This window comes from Scardinius erythrophthalmus (genome assembly GCF_964197995.2).
Source record: "Scardinius erythrophthalmus genome assembly, chromosome: 5".
NCBI classification, from domain to species: domain Eukaryota; kingdom Metazoa; phylum Chordata; class Actinopteri; order Cypriniformes; family Leuciscidae; genus Scardinius; species Scardinius erythrophthalmus.
Window position 1 is genome coordinate 24,921,863 of NC_138225.1, and position 16,744 is coordinate 24,938,606.

Consider the following 16,744-nt stretch of genomic DNA (forward strand, 5'->3'; position numbering starts at 1 on the left):
CTCTGGGTTCTGTCTTTTTCTGCCATGGAAAATAAAAAATGTAACTTGAGGTTGAATTGGAAGTGCTGTTTCTGTATGTATAAATGCAGTTCATCATTTAGAGGATCCTTTCACACACATATACCTGTCTGTCTGACAAAGACAGTCTTCCATTCACATTCTCTCCTCATATACAGACACACACCAGCGCCCTGTCTTTCTGTTTACCCCACCTAGAGAAACACACAGTCTTCACTCCTCTCTCTCTCTCTCTGCCTTTGCCTCTCTATGTGATAGTGATTATAATTAGACTTTCCATCTTGAATGCCTAAAAAAAGACTTTAATTTTCACTTTCAATGCATTGCAGCACCTGAACCATAAGGTGCGACTGAGGTGTGTTTGTGATTAAGTAAAGGTGTGTGAGTGTGAGAAAATCGTTAGTGTTTCTTCTGACCTTTATATGCGTGTGTCTAATGGTGTTGCTCAGCTGACCTCTTGTTGGTCTTAAAGGGATACTTGTCATCACTTCTGTGGAACACAAAATAAGAAATTTTGATAAATGTTTCTGTTTTTATTTTTCAATACAATGTAAGTCACTGGTAATGAAAAAGGTTTGTTACCAACATTCTTCAAAATATGTTCCAATAAAATAAAGTCACAGAAGTTTGAGACTTGAGGGTGAGTAAACGATGACAGAATTGAAATTTTTGGGTGAAATATTCCTTTGTGGCATTATCAGCACAGTTTATAAATATCAAGCTCTGTGAGTGGATTTTATAATCGAGGACAGACTCATTTGCTGAATTTGTTTCTGAAGTTTCTCAATCTGTTTTGGTCAAAATAGAAAACCAAAGGAAAATGGAGCAGGGAAGAGCAAATGTGGGAAAACGACAGTTCTAGTTGTTAATGTGATCTTGTCAATGAGCTCTAAATATAATTAATATGTTAATGTGTTTTTTTTTTTCAGCTGCTGCATTGAAGTCTATGATTGGTTGTTTGAAGTCTAACCCTAGCTCCTGTAGGGTGCAGACTGGAGACAGACACGAGCTGCAGCTCAACAAATCTTTGTGTCTGCGTACGTGTTTCTTTAAAATATCTTATTGAAACTTTGTTCCTTCATCCAGACTCAAAAGCAAAGAGTTAGTCCATCCTAAAACAACAAATTAGACATTTGGAGAAGCAGTAGCAGCAGTTCAAATACGTTTGAGGAGTTATATGCAGGTTTTTCCCAGGGAAAATTTGTATTCAGAATGCACCATAAATTGCTCAGAATAAACGTATTTGCCAAATCCATGGATGTAAATGTAATGATCAGATCTACCACATTACAGTTTACATTTTTTTCCAATTGCTAACACACAATTTTGCAAACTAGGCTGTTTTTTATCAAAATACTTAACACAGTTCACAAAACCACACACCCACATTGCAAAATACCTAATACAGTATATCCTGCAAAATGAAGCACTGCAACCAAAACTACATATAGCATTATCAAAATCAAACTTTTGCACGAAATGGCACAATTAACACTCACCAAACAAGTCAGTGCAACATATGCACAGCAGATATATTTACATTGGACTGAACAAAAATATGCTAAAAAAAAAAACAGTAAACTGAAAAAGATTGAAGTGTTAACAATTAACCATTGAGGTGTTTGGCCAGGTGGCACATGTATCATGTAGTGTCATTTTGAATGGCAGTGTTTTGAAATGGCAAACATGTGACTAAATGTCGGATTGTTGTGTCTGCAGATAACCGTGTTCAGTGCATTTAAAGTGCCATTTTGAATCGCAAAATGTGTGTAAAGCAGAAAATGTGTTTGGACTTTTGGAGACTTGAGAAGAAGTTTTGCTCTCTGTGTGTCAGTTTAAATAACTGTGCTGTGCATGTCATTTTAGTGTGTTAGCAATTCGAAAAAAAAACTTACAGAAAGAGAAACGGCAGCGTTTGACAAGTCAAGTTATGAGTTTCTGATACAACAACTTTGCATCATGTTTGTGGATACAGTATGTCCTAAAACAGGCATGCATACAACATACATGTATACATACATATAAAAAGAAAATCAATAAATACAATCCTTACCTGTTTATAAAATACAAATATACTCTTATATATAAACAGACTTCAGTGAACACCAGCCCATTTTATATATAAAAACAAATGGTTCGTAAAATACAAATCAGAATTTGAAACTTTTGGAATGATGGTTAAAGTCTTTTTAATAATCTTCCAAGTTATTTTAGACAACGTTTCTCCATGCAGAAAATTTGAAAAATAAGAGTATAATAATTTTCAATTAAAAATTATTTGCAGTTTATAATTTTGATCATCTAAAATGTCCTCACCAAAAACTAGATAATTTACTGAAGTCAGTGGATTTATAGCATGAAGGTGGATCTTCTCCTGATAATAGAAAGTTATGTGTCGGCCTAGAGTGCAAGCTTTGTTTTAGTGAAACAAAATACAGACATATCTAATATGAAATACTTACCAAGAAGGATCAAACAAGGAGTGACAGGCAGGATACCCATTGCCTCAAGGTCAGCAGGAGGGCAGACATCTAGAAAACTATTTAAGATGACTGACAGTATAAATTACAAATTAAAAAACTGAATGCACTACTTGTTTATATTCTACAGAGACAATAGGCCTATCATGTTTAGAATAGGAATAATTTAGGTCATAAAATTATACATTTTCTCATCATTTACTCACCCTTATGCAGATTTAAACTCCTATGATGCAAAAGATGATATTTAAATGGAGATGAAATGTCTGTTTGTTCCTACAATGCAAAAGAAGAGAATGGGGTAATCAAACTTTCAAACATAGACATTCAGTAAATGAAATATAAAAGAAATTCATACGAGGCACATGGTTTAACCGGTCTTCTAAAACAATTGAATTTGTTTTGAGTGTGAACAGACCAAACACTTTTCACCATACATCTTGCAATTGCAGTCTCTAGTTTGTGGTCCCTTGGTCTGATAACTTTGATATCAGACTAAATGACTGGTGACTTAGATTACAGTTTTTTACAATCACTTTGTTACTATTTTCAGAACCTTGATGTCATTTTTCACAACTCTAGACACAAAACTCACAACCAATGATCAAAATGCACATTTTTCAAAACTCTAACCCTTTTCTCAATTGCTTGGATACAATACACATAAAACTTAGATCATTTGTTCATTCAACAAAAATCACCTGTTCAATATGACACAACTTAACATCAAAGTACTGCTATTTCAAAACGCAATTCACACATTACATTTCAAATGAGTGTCTATTCATTTCCTTACATTGATCTAACTATCAATTGATACAACTGCTCAAAATGATAAGTAACTGTTGCATTACTTAATGCATAGTTGTTTGGAAACAGACAAACAATCTTCCATGTTTACTGTAAATCATGAAAGTTTCAAGATAACAAGATTCATTGTCACCAATTAGCGTGGAGCATGAACCAATTAGACTACAATATCTATGGATGTAGCCTAATATTTGATCATAATGCTTCATCAGACACTGTGTCTATGGTCCCAAATACTGTACCACCTTTTCAGACTATTTACAATATTGACAGTACTGCACTGTATAGATAATCACTCCTGTTCTGTTTCTTACAGTACAAGCAAGCAAGTTGAGGGACACTGCATTTGATGTTTTACAGTACTGTCTTTTCTTTTCTATTTCATAGCTAATTATTTTTGCTTTGATTCAAATAAACCTATGTTGTGATTGTACTGTAGTGTTTTGCATCAATATATTACAAACTTTGTTCAATGATTCCACTGTAGTATTCTCTCTACTACTGCAGTACTTTTACAGAGATGTGTTTACTGTACATGTAGTGCCATAATGAAACCTGTATCACCTCTTTTGTTCTACAATATTTAATGATTGTACGAACAATGACACAGTGAAACTATCGGTTGCTTGTGTGTGGGTGATCTATAGTTATGTTTCAATGGTATTTCACAGTAAATTTGTTTTTTGAACCAATGATTGTGCAAGTGCAAGATTTCTTTAAAGATGTGAATGCACAATGCAGTGTTTTGAACATTAGACAGCCTGTGTTACAAGTGATAACCGTTTTGAGTTTTGTGTCTAGAGTTTTGAAAAATGACATCAAGGTTCTGAAAATAGTAGCAAAGTGATTGTAAAAAACTGTAATGGTCCTTTACCTTTATGTTTCTTTTGGAGCTTGAAGGTTTGGTCCCCATTCGAATGGCAAACAGACATCATTTCTCCATAAGAATAATTTGTGCTGGACAAGAAAGTCCTATGAGTTTGAGACAACATAAGGTTGAGTAAATGATGAGAGAACTAAAATGTTGAGGTGAAGAATTACTATACAAGTGTTCATACAAACAATAGGTAGACAAACTTACATTTTCTTAAAGAATGAGTCCTTTGCTTCTCTACAAAGTGAGGCTTAGTTGAACTACGTGGTGTACAAGGACAAAAAAAAAAATTCATTCGTTGTGCCGGTATTTGTTCTGATGCTATTCTGTCATGTAATAACATAAGGTATATATCACAAAGCAATGGGCAGCCCTCCAACACGTTCAACTCCTAGCTCATGCTCCTTTCCAACCCTCCTTTCTCTCCCACATTTCTTCCTGTCCACTCTATTCTGCACTATACTAATAATAAGCCTATAATGCCACAAAAAGCATTCTGGTAGTGTGTGTGTGTGTGTGTGTGTGTGTGTGTGTGTGCGTGCGTGCGTGCGTGCGTGTGTGCGTGCGTGCGTGCGTGCGCGTGAAAGAGAAAGAGAGGCTTGTTTTATTACATTAATAAGAGAGTTCACTGCTGGGGCAGAGGAGAAAGGTCACTTTTAACTATGAAAGATCCCTCAGAGCAGCTGTTCCAAATCTCTAACGTGATCATTACAGCGTTTTCAGATTCCAGACTACAGTACCTTCTCTTTTTCTCTGAACTTCTAAAATTTCAACATTTTTAGGAGAAGATGGTGGTGCACTGTGGGCCAGCTGAGCTAAAGATGTTTTTCACCTGCTCACCAGGACAGAAGGAGCACCGCTGGGACTCTCATCATGGCTCTGTCAAAACAGTCGATCAAACCCCAGCTTTAAAGGGCCCTTTGGCGAATGGACCGACCGAGGGGGCCCTTCTTCCTCTAACTCTCACTGGGCCCTGCATCTTGCTTCAGGAAGCATCTGAACATTGCATTATGGATATGTTTGCACAAGCTAAGCAATTCTGCACTCCAGTAAACTCACTTCACGTACAGCGACGTGTCTGCTTCATGGCGCTCATAAGCTACACAACATTCAAAGTTTGATTAATAAACCTATGATTGATGTTCTTTTCACTCTACACAACTGTATGTAGATGTCAGTTCCAGTCAAAACACATTTTACACAACAAGACTTGAATCGCAGACAGATCAATTTAACATGCTAACCCATCAGCGCTTCTCACAGATCGCGTCTTTTACAGTTTTTCTCAATTGTTTACACACAAATACTGGTACTTGAGACACAATGACCACAACATGTAACTCATTCACCACCCCCCTGAACCAATTCTGCTAAAACTACAAGTACAATTCTCTGCTTTTGGCACAATTTTCATGCAGAAAATCTCTTGTTTTCACAAGGAACACACTGCCATTCAAATATGCACACTGACTCATCACATGGGCAAACACCCGTCACACAGTTTTACAACTAACAATCAGAGCTTTAGCATAAAAGGTCCACAGGTGAGCTCTTCAATGGAGCAATGGATGCCAACATTGGATTTTTTATTATATTTTTTTTACTGTAAAGGTGATGATACACAGGGCAACTTTTTGAGCAATGTTGCTGGGCAATGTTGCCATCAACGGGCAACCAGGTGAGACACAGAGCCCACGACCGATCTAAATTATCCAGATAGAAATGTATTGCCCATTTTCAATGGGAAAGTGCCCAAGCAACAATCACTCGGCAAGATTGCCCTGCAACATTGCTCAATAAGTTGCCCTGTGTATCATCACCTTAACTGTATACAGTCAATTCTTCTGTTGTTTTGTATGTAGACCACTGTATGTCCAACTTTGTGTTGGTTGGGATGTACACTGTGTACATTGTTTTTGTGGGAAAAATAAAATGTATTTGTTACCGTGTATTTGTGTGTTCCTCAAATATTTTACAACACACTTATATATGTACTGTCTGTAGTAAGTGTAACACTGAGCCAAAAAAAAAGTCTAAGTCATTATGATGAATAAGAAGTGTTTTCCATTCATCATAGTGTTTTACATTGAGCACATCAGTGTTCAACTGGTTCTTATAAATGTCTATTCATATGATGGTTTGTGTGTGTCATTTGAAAACAAAATACCATTTTGAGAAGAAATAACATTGTTTTGAATGTAAAGTTTCATTTTGCAGGAGAATTGAGGGGTTTTGCCCATTGTGTGTGTGTGTGTGTGTGTGTTTTTATTTGTGTGTAGAGTTCTGAGAATATGAGGCATGCTTTCAGAAAATGAAACAATCGAGAAAAACTGTAATCATTCGAAAAGCGATCGTCGTTCATGTGAACGAGCACTGATTTGCCTTTTTTTTTACAGGCTTCTGTCGGCAGTCTCCATGAACTGATTTTTAGTGGAAAATTAGGGCTAATATCGTGTAGTTTGGCTGTATTAGTCTGTAATAGGCCTACCATTTAATAGTAGTGCAAGGTAAACGTGCCTTAACAAAAATCCATGCTGGAGGAGCTTGTGATTACTTACTCAGTCCTGCACAAGAAAAGAACAACAGACAGCATAGGAAAGCAAAAGAATTTCTCAGTTTATAATCTTTCCTCTTTGGAGATAACATCACAGAACATCAGGGAAGGACGACACTGAGCACGTCTCTAAAGAAGAGGCATATGTGACCTGAATGTCAAAAGAACATTTGTTGTCTGCATTCCTGTATTTGATGTAGATATTGATGCCTGGAATCCTACGCTCTGCTCACAGCCGGTTTAAATGGCGTTCTTGAGAGATGAGTGCAGAAGATTGCTCTTTCAAACCATCAGTGCCAGATCAGAAGCACATAAACAGGTCCTGGTAACAGCACTTTTCTAAGATACCTTTGCAACAGCATCTAGTTGCAATAAAATGTTTTTTGAAAAGAAACTGGCTTAAGGGCTATCTAAACCTTTTGCATTTGATAGCTAAACTGTTATGGCTGATTATGGGAACTGCATCATGTAAGTGTTGGAACTGTTATATCATTGATGCACATAATGTTTAATATTGTGTTTACCTCAGTTCAGTTCAGATTCTGTTTGCTGCTTCATTTGATATTTCAGCTGAATGTTTTTCACAGGCAGAGCCATTAAGGAAAACCTTTGGTCTTGCAAGGTCTGGTGATTCATCTCTGTCAATTATAGCAATTATAAAAAAAAAAATTGTGCATTATTTTCATTTTATTATATCCAGTTACTGTCATCATTTTCTCTGAGTGGAACTGATCAAACTTCATCTCTTTAGAACCTAATCATTATCAAAAATGTTTAAAAAATGGGTGTAAAATGGAAAAGAGTGAATCATTATATATAATGATTATGGGTGTAAAATGGGTATAAAATGAAAAAGAGAGAATCATTATATATTCTGATAATGATTAGGTTTTGAAGAGATGAAGTTTGATCAGTTCCACTCAGAGAAATTGTATTAGATGGGGAAATATTCCATATGTGCCTTTGAATTATATCATGTAAAAAAAAAAAAACTCATTCAGTAAGTAATTTTGCGCGTTTGGAAATAATAAAGGACCGCATATTGTAGTCTGCACTGGCTGAGAAATTGATTAGCCATTTTTATTTCTGATTGAACTAGAATGAGTCAAATAATTTAAGTGAGTGAATATTGATTGACAGGTCATTTACAGTATTTTTGTTTCTCTGTGTTTAGTTCTAAAACACAATTTGACAGAGAAACAGAGATGATGAGAATGATGATGAAATAATGTTAATCATTGTTGTTTTTAGACGGGATATTGCAGCGTGACAATTACAAATGAAAATTCATGACTTGGAAATTATGTTTTTGTCCCTAGGTTTTTAATCAGAGCGCCTGAGTCAAAAAATTAACCATAAAGGCATTTAACATATTTATTACTGTAATTAGCTCTGAGTTTAATCCCCACAAGAACCCAGGCGTAAACCAACACCGGTGTATTTAAGGAAGGCACTTTACACCAGGTTGCTATAGAGAGTTTCTCTATGCAATGAGTGAAATTTTGGAAATAAATTCTACTGGTCCTGTCTGTGTAGTGATAAAAAGAGAATAAAGTCCAAATTACTTAAAATAAGCAGAATGATATCCCAAATGAGTTAGAGGAAAATCTGCTGAGGTAGGTGCTTATGGGACTCAGGGATACATTCATATACTTTATGTGTAGGCCTGTGTAAAGGAGTGTTTGTGTGTGTGTGTGTGTGTGTGTGTGTGTGTGTGTGTATGTGTGTGTGTGTGTGTGTGTGTGTGTGTGTGTGTGTGTGTGTGTGTGTGTGTGTGTGTGTGTGTGTGTGTGTGTGTGTGTGTGTGTGTGTGTGTGTGTGTGTGTGTGTGTGTGTGTGTGTGTGTGTGTGTGTGTGTGTGTGTGTGTGTGTGTGTGTGTGTGTGTGTGTGTGTGTGTGTGTGTGTGTGTGTGTGTGTGTGTGTGTGTGTGTGTGTGTGTGTGTGTGTGTGTGAGATCTCTGGCATGTTCGAGTGGGAGATTGAAAACACTGTTCGTTTTTGTTTTCTGTGTTTTTGATACATAACACGAGTGGGTGCGGGTTCTCAAGAGAGCAACTGATGACTAAACAGATGTGTGTCTGTTTGCCTGCAGGGATCTAATAGTAAGAAACAGAGCTGAGGTGTCAAATCGCTTTCATGTTTTAGTGTGTTCATCGATTTTTGGCTTTAAGGTGGTTTTGTCTTTCATGCTATCTCAGTCACTTAAGTACTTTTTTTCCACATCTTCATTGTGGTATAAAGTGTTTCCCAACAAAAGGAACACCAACACAGCACATTTTCAATGTCTCTCTTATCTGATACACACATTAGATGTCTTGAAGCCTCTACTAATGAACTAGACAGTTGAAGGGGGGCATCCAAAATGTGCGAACAGAAACACTGGCTTAATTTTATATCATTTAAACTGTTTAAGTTAAAATGTGCACAAATATATGCACTTGTACACATTACGTTCTTTGTGTATTGCGATTTACAGTAGGTGTTACACACACCAGTCAGTGATCATTTTAACATTTCATTTACGTGTCTGCATGTCATAATACCATCAACCAACATCAATGAACAGTAGACACGCAAATGTATTGTTCAATTATTGAAATTATACTTCTAGTAAATATTGTAAGTCAAATATTGTTGGTTCATTAAACATGTAATGGTTTTGCAATGCACAGCAAGCTTTAATAAAGCTAGCTGAATCTGAATTTTATCTGACTACTGTTTACTTTACATAGAGTCTGTATGTTGAGCCAAAAATTATGTAATTATTCCAACCAACAAAAAAACACAATAAAAGTGGTCCATATATGCTATAGTTCAAGTGCTCAGAAGTTATATAATAGTTAAGGGTCTCCTTCATCCTTGTGATTAATTAGAAATGGTGTAATACAAGAGTGGCTAATTCTGGCTATAGCATTACCTTTTGTATTTCACTGAAGAAAGAAAATAATAGGAGGTTGGAATGACTTTAAAGTTTGCTATGGTGTGCTATGCCCTGTGAGGTCTCTGTTCTGACAGCAGGCCGGCTGGGCTTCTATGCTGTTCCCTTTGTGTGTTAGCATTTAGCGCTAGCTACAGTGGTATGCAGAGAATCTCTCCTCTTGGCCAGCTGAAATATGGCCTTGTGGCCCCTCCCTATCTGCCTCTTCAAGCCGTTGAGCTCAGGACCATAAGACTCTCAGAGAGCCGTTAATCTGCATAGACTCAAACACGGCAACCTTCATGACTGTTCACCCTTGACCTTTTGAACCTGACCCTCAGTGTGGGTACCTGTGAACATGGCTTTTGTCAACTGTCTAAGAGCTTTCGTCAACCAGGCTAAGGTAAGACAGAGCGAGAGCGAGAGAGAATGAGAGAAAGAGAGATGCACAAAACACATACTATAGATTTACAGTAAAAGCATGAGAAAACTGTGAGTTATGCTTTGATTGATTGCTGTCAGGACCAGGTCTATTTAAGAATTAAAACAGCTCTGTGTCATTGCAGGCACTGAACACTAACAAAAAGTACCAAAAGTTACCATGATCTTACCATGTTTTTAGGCATTTTTGGACATAGTTTTCTTTGAAAATCATGCCATATGAATATCATATACTACTGTCATAGTACCACCACAGTACTTTCTGTGTGAGGGAAACAACTCTCAAAAGTTTATAATTGTCAGTTAAGGGTAAATGTTTTCTTTTTTGAAAAGGAATGTTTTAGCATATATACTGTGTGAATAGTTGTTAGAAGGCACTTTGTGAGCATGTGTAAGTGTTTGGGCTGATGCAGTGGGCGTAGGAAATTATAATTTGCTGAACTGGACTCACTCACTGACTAGTGAGAGCCGGCCAAAACTCTGTTACCAGGGCAACATCTTTTTAAAAGCCCCCTTTCAGCCTTTCCGCATTGCTCAGCCAATGGGCTACACTGCAAAACCCATGACATCACAACGTTCCTAAGTGAAAGATCCAGATATATTTACTTTTTTTTTCCGTTGCAGACTTAGGATACAGTGGAATGTCTGTTCAACTGAAATTTCTGGAGAAACACACTTTGATTCAGTTGCACACTCAACAGACACTGCTACTCTAACAGTTTCCTTAATTTGAAGGATAACAGAAAATTGAAGAATGAATCTTAATTACATTTTGTCATCATTTATACAATATTCTTTGTTGCGAAAAACTTGATATTGGGCAGAATGTCAGAGTTGGAATAAATTTACTGTACTATGTATTTGTACTATGTGTGTATAGTATACACACACACTAAGATTTTTTTTAAATGTTTTTTAAAGTCTCTTATGCTCACCAAGACTATTTGATTTGAGAAATAATTAAATGCGTTCTTTAAAATCATTCAAATCAAAATAGTTCTCAGAAATCATTCAAATATGCTGATTTTCTGCTCAAGAAACATTTCTTATTATTATCAGTTAAAAACAGTTGTGCTGCTTAATATTTTTATGGAAACTATGATACATATTTTTATTACATACTGTATATGGAATAGGAAGTTCAAAAGAACCGCATTTATTTGAAATAGAAATAGTCTGTAACATGTCTTTACAGTCATTTTTGATCACCTTTTTCTTCTTTACTTAAAAAAGCATTACATTTCAAATACACAAATAAAAATCTTGCTGACCCTGTATATAAGCCATATAAAACTATTAGAATTTAGTCTAATAAAAAAGTGTGTATTGCCTTACAGCGTAAAAATTGTACTTCGTGCCTCCTTGTTGAGGGTTTATTTTATCAAGGTGATGCTGAAGCACAAAGTGAAAGTGCACAGAGAAAACCAGACACAGATCTTGTTGTTAGATTTCATCAAATATGAATGTACAATTTTTCCTGATGTTTCAGAAGCTGACCTGCTGTCGTGTCCAGCGCTCAGGTAAGGACGTGAGATTCTATTATACTGTAGCTGAATGGCTTTGTAACCACATTATGGCTGCTGCTAGATCAACTATAGAAAAATACTGCAACTGTACATTATTTAGAGTGATGTGGACACAGTTCAGCCTGAAACAACCTAAGAATGGTTCTATATTTAACTCTCTCTCTGCTATATCACTGTTAATTTAAAACACTCTGACGCTACTTTCACGATATCTCATAATCTATAGTTTGAGCTGTTCTCCTTGACCTCTACCCACTCAGTGCAGTCATCTACTGTATGTCACCCAGTTGCATTTTAGGAAAGTAATGGTAGGATCACGTGACACAGAAAGTAGATCATACTATTTATAACACACCTCAGATGGCATGGTAGATATCTAATGTCTAATTATTCACCACAGACTAGACTGTGAGGCACATGGGTTCCTTGTGTGTGTGCCATAGGAGCCACTCTCTGGAAGTGCTTGAATATAAAAACACAAAAGTTATAGCTTTATGTTTATTTTTATATTTATATCTTTTATGATAATTAAAAAAAGACAAAGTATTTTCTTGTTCTAGTTTAAAAAATAATCAGACTAACAAATATGTACTCAGCCCCCTTGGGTAACATATATTTAGGGCACACCAGTTTCTGATGGGACATTATGGTTATGTTTTATTTGACTCTAATTAGAATTTTATGAATGTATGTAGTTCATCCTAGTTTGCAAATGAATAAGCTCAGCAAACAGACTAATGCATGTGGTTCTTTTGGTGTAAATTACACACAGACAAGCCATCTTTAGTCCACATGGGTGATTGCGTGGTTTTTTTTTTGTTTTTTTTTTTAAATAGCCTACTGCAAGTGTCTTTCCTTTTAATGGTTATTCACTCAATGTGATTGCTTCATCTCGTCACTGTTCAATCTCTGGCATGTGAACAAACTTTAGAAAAGTTCTTCTCATTGATCTTCAGATTAGATCTTTATTTAGTCACATAGTTTGGTCAAGCACATACCATAAGTGTGAGATATTTACTTTGTATATTTACACTGTCATTCAGATCAAAGTCAGGAAAAAGTATCAGTCCACAATGGCAGAGCATCAGGAGCCTTTGAACCAGGCTGGATTATTTAAATACTGTAGGCTATTATTTTTAATTTGTTACATTCACCCTATTATGGCAGCATCAACCCTTTTGTCCAGGAGTTTTTAATCAGATAAGGACATTACGTGAAATCATTATTTTTAAGAAAAAAATTTTTAAGAACCAAACAAGCTCATTTTTTTTTTATTATTATTAAAAAATATGTTGTCAAATAACATTTGGGGACACATTATCGCTGGATCAATGTTTATATTAGACGTTTATTAGGTTATTATTTTGTCCTTAGCACAACATTTTGCGTCTATATATATATATATATATATATATATATATATATATATATATATATATATAAAGTAATGAACTTGACTGGTGGGCATTTAACGTGTCCTTTGCATGACGAAACATAAAAAACCCTACAATACACATCAAATATCTCAGGGCTGTTAAAAAAGACCGCTAACCTTCTTGACGGAAACTACTAGTACAGTCAAAAGACGCACGCGTAAAGAGACTTCATGTCCCGTGATGCTTAGCGGTTTGAATGGTTACACGCAGCGTCCACGTAAAGTTCTTTTAATGAGAGTTTTTTTTTTTTTAAGAAATGAAACGATAGCGCTAACATAATGAAGAAGCAGCATGAATAATCACTGCTCCGTCTCAGGATAAGACCTCGAACGCATTAGAGTCTCAGAAAAAAGAGGTCCAGGGTTAAAAGTTGGGTTCAGAAGTCAGGAGAGAGTTAGCGAAGGAGTTTGGAAATGGATAAAAGCTGCAATGGCCAACAGGCGCGATCTCTAACTTCACAGTTCAGAGATTCTACATACAGAGCCCTGACTTTACTGCGAAGGAAGGCGAAACAGCGGCAAATAGCGGGTAAGTTATGCAGACAAAAGGTTGTTTTTACAGAGAGTGTGGATTTCTAAAGGTATCGGGTGAGAGAAACGAGTCAGTCCATTTATAACCTTCCAACAGAGCTCGAAAGTCTTTCCAAGTATGCTTTATATACGGTTATTATGAGCATTTAATGTAATAATAAATGACATATGTTTGTTACATCATAAAAGATGTAATGAAATATTGTATAATCGATATTTATGTGTATCAGCGACTCGGTTGCAATAATGAAACGAACCCTTGAGGTTTCCTTCATGCATTGACGAATCCTCTGAAATGTACCGTGGTAACCATGGTTTCCGCCAATAGCATGGTTTGTCAAGTCATTGATTAGTTCTGTGTAAGGAATCCCAGATGGTGTTAGAATTTTATTTCCATTTTAATAAATTTATTTTTGATGACAGCCGGCTAATACAACGTTTACTAAGCCGATTTAGAGTTTTTTTTGTTGAAACAATAACTGTTCCCATGGATCAGGCTACTTGAGTGTGCACGTGCTGCCACGTTTTTGCATGCAGCTGAAATAAAAGATCTATTCATTCATTGTAGAGGCCAACAACCACACGCACGCGACTGTGGGAAACGCAGAGAGCTAGGTGTGAGTGAGGCAGTGAGAGATCAGTTTACAGTAGCCTACACCAGTCTCCTTGAGTTTATACTGTATGTGTCTCAATATACCAATGAGCTTCCTAACTAGATAGCTGCATGTGATGCTCAGAAGTGCTAGGTTGGTACCTCAATAGGTTTTGAGACATGGTCACTGTCTGTGCATAAATATACATTAACGCAGCGCTGCTAATAACCACTTTGGTTGCCTAAAAGGCTTTTATCTGGAGAAAGAATGAGTGTGAGAGAATCTGAAATTGCTTTCAATTAACATAACTGGCATATCTGTGTGTTCTCATTTTTGGTTTTATAACAATCCTTACTTTTTTTGTTTGATTTATGAGGCAACTTTCTGTTGATCTCATTACAAACATGACAGTGCTAGTTTCCAATTTCTATAGAGACTCTTGATGAGTTTTCCAGTTGCTGTAATTAACCCGGTTTGGAAGTGCACTGCCTGTCCTTTGAAATAGTTTTATCATGTTGGAATTGTTTGCTTCTATTCTTTTACAGAGAATTTGCATTTTCTCTTCCATGTGATTTGTTTGATGAGCATGTGAGGATCATGTTTATCCGTGGACAGAGAGTATTACATAAACAGTCAGGACTTAACTATAAGGGCCAGCTATTTTTTACTTGCCCTGCCAAAACTTTCACAGACCCTGCCACATTAAATAAAATAGGCCTAGTTTTTGTTTTTGTTGTTTTTGACCCATAGCCTTAATAAATAAAGTTATGATGACTCCAAAAACTACTAACCTGACTCATATACATTTCAAATGTTGTTGAAGACAAGTAAACTGTCAGTAATAAAATAACAAATAATCAAATTATGAGCAATAGCACAAATAAATACAATAAATAAATAGAATTGAACAAACATACAAATGAAGTAAACATTGCTTTTCATGCTTTTTACGGAGTGAACTTAAGACAGACTATGGCCGTCTCATTTTGAAGGCTGCATCCTCCGGAGGTCGCATTAGGTGGCCGCATACATCATTTGAGGCTGCTTAATTTCAGTAAACTGACCACTAACAATTTACACTTCACTAGGATTAAGGGTCAATTATGTAATCGGGCAAGTGACAGTTCTGTCTACTGTCCTGAGCGTTGTTTACGCTGACGCCGGGGACATCGGGCAGTCCTTATTGTCGAGCCCTGTCATCATTTCTGATGAATTAAAGGCTAAAGTATTATAATATAATTTATTATTTGGTATATAATTTTATTTTTAATGAACATTTTCCTACCTCTAACTTTTAGAATTAAATTATTATTTATTTTGGAGCTGTGTCTTTAAAGATTTCTGTGTAAATGCCTGCTTTGCATTCAAAATTAGATTAACATTTTTGTTTAAACTAAAATATAGTTTTAAGTGGACCTTCATTCAATATAACAGCCTTTTTTTGAAAAACTTCATTGCATTGTGCATTGTTTGTGAGTGAATGTGCAATGTATAAACTGTATAGATCAGATTGCTATGATCAAGGATCTTGTACAAGTAAACTAGCAATTGTTTTTAAATGTTGGGATCATTCAGAAGAATTTGTAGAGTGGAAGGTAGCCTATATGACGTGACCCTTTTGGATGCAGGCAGTGAGCATGTCATGTGCTGGTGTGACTTTATGGTTTGAGCCTGTGGATGATCAGGTCATGATACAGTAGTAACATAGAAAGTCAGCTGAGAGGAAGCAAGGCGTGAAAATCCAGCGTTGCAACATAAAAAGTACATGAAAAAAAATCTCCAGGTCGTCTTTTATCATATTACAGGAATAAAGAAGAGAGAGGGGAAAAGGCTGGATTGACAGTTTTTTTTTTTTTTTTTTTATTGGCTAAGCGTGACTGTTTACTTGTAACTGGCACTGACTTGGTTCCATCCAGACAGCAAGAGAGAGACAATACTCTATGGTGTCTAAATGTTGTCAAACTTGGCGCATTAGCTACTTCTTTACCTTGGAATATTAGATGAGATTAATGATGACCGTTAAAGGCCAGGAAAATGAATGTTGACTGTAAGTCTGTCTGGTTTTTAATTCTTTATTCAAAATGTAGGGATCTGCCAATTAAATGCGCCAATTAAATACACTAAAATATATTAAATAAATACAATTAAAATATAATGTGCAAAATAATTACTCTGTACATCTATACATATTTTCAATAGTTTTACAATGTAAACTTAATAACAAAGGATATTAATATTACATATATAATTATTATATATAATAAATACATTACCGTTCAAAAGTTTGGGTTCAGTACATGTTTTTTTTTTTACTTTGCAAAGATGCACTAAATTGATCAATTTAATTATGCATTCATACGCTGTTCTATTACAAAATTATTTTTCAAATAAATGTTGTTCTTTTGAACTTTATATTCCTCAGAGAATCTTGAAAAAAAGCTTTAATGATAATAAGAAATGTTTCTTGAGCACCAAACAAGCATATAAGAATAATTTCATTCAACATATAAGAATATTTGTAATAAAATTGGAAGTTGCTGCAATCAGGGAAGAAACTGAGGCTC

At 35.7% G+C, this 16,744-nt stretch overlaps 1 protein-coding gene across 4 annotated transcripts in view; it reads left to right on the forward strand.

Annotated features, from left to right (window-relative positions):
• Window positions 1-9,877: 9,877 nt before the first annotated feature.
• The window catches only part of stard8 (StAR related lipid transfer domain containing 8), a 64,753-nt gene continuing 57,886 nt past the window's right edge, over window positions 9,878-16,744 (forward strand). The window contains exons 1-2 of one of the 4 annotated variants that reach the window (XM_081366882.1): window positions 9,878-10,057; window positions 11,585-11,615. In XM_081366882.1, the coding sequence (XP_081223008.1) occupies window positions 10,013-10,057; window positions 11,585-11,615 (76 nt within the window). In that variant the 5' untranslated portion in view covers window positions 9,878-10,012. Of the gene's footprint in view, window positions 10,058-11,584; window positions 11,616-13,287; window positions 13,586-16,744 lie in introns of those variants that run through there. The other 3 variants (XM_081366881.1, XM_081366879.1, XM_081366880.1) reach the window with 3 other exon arrangements.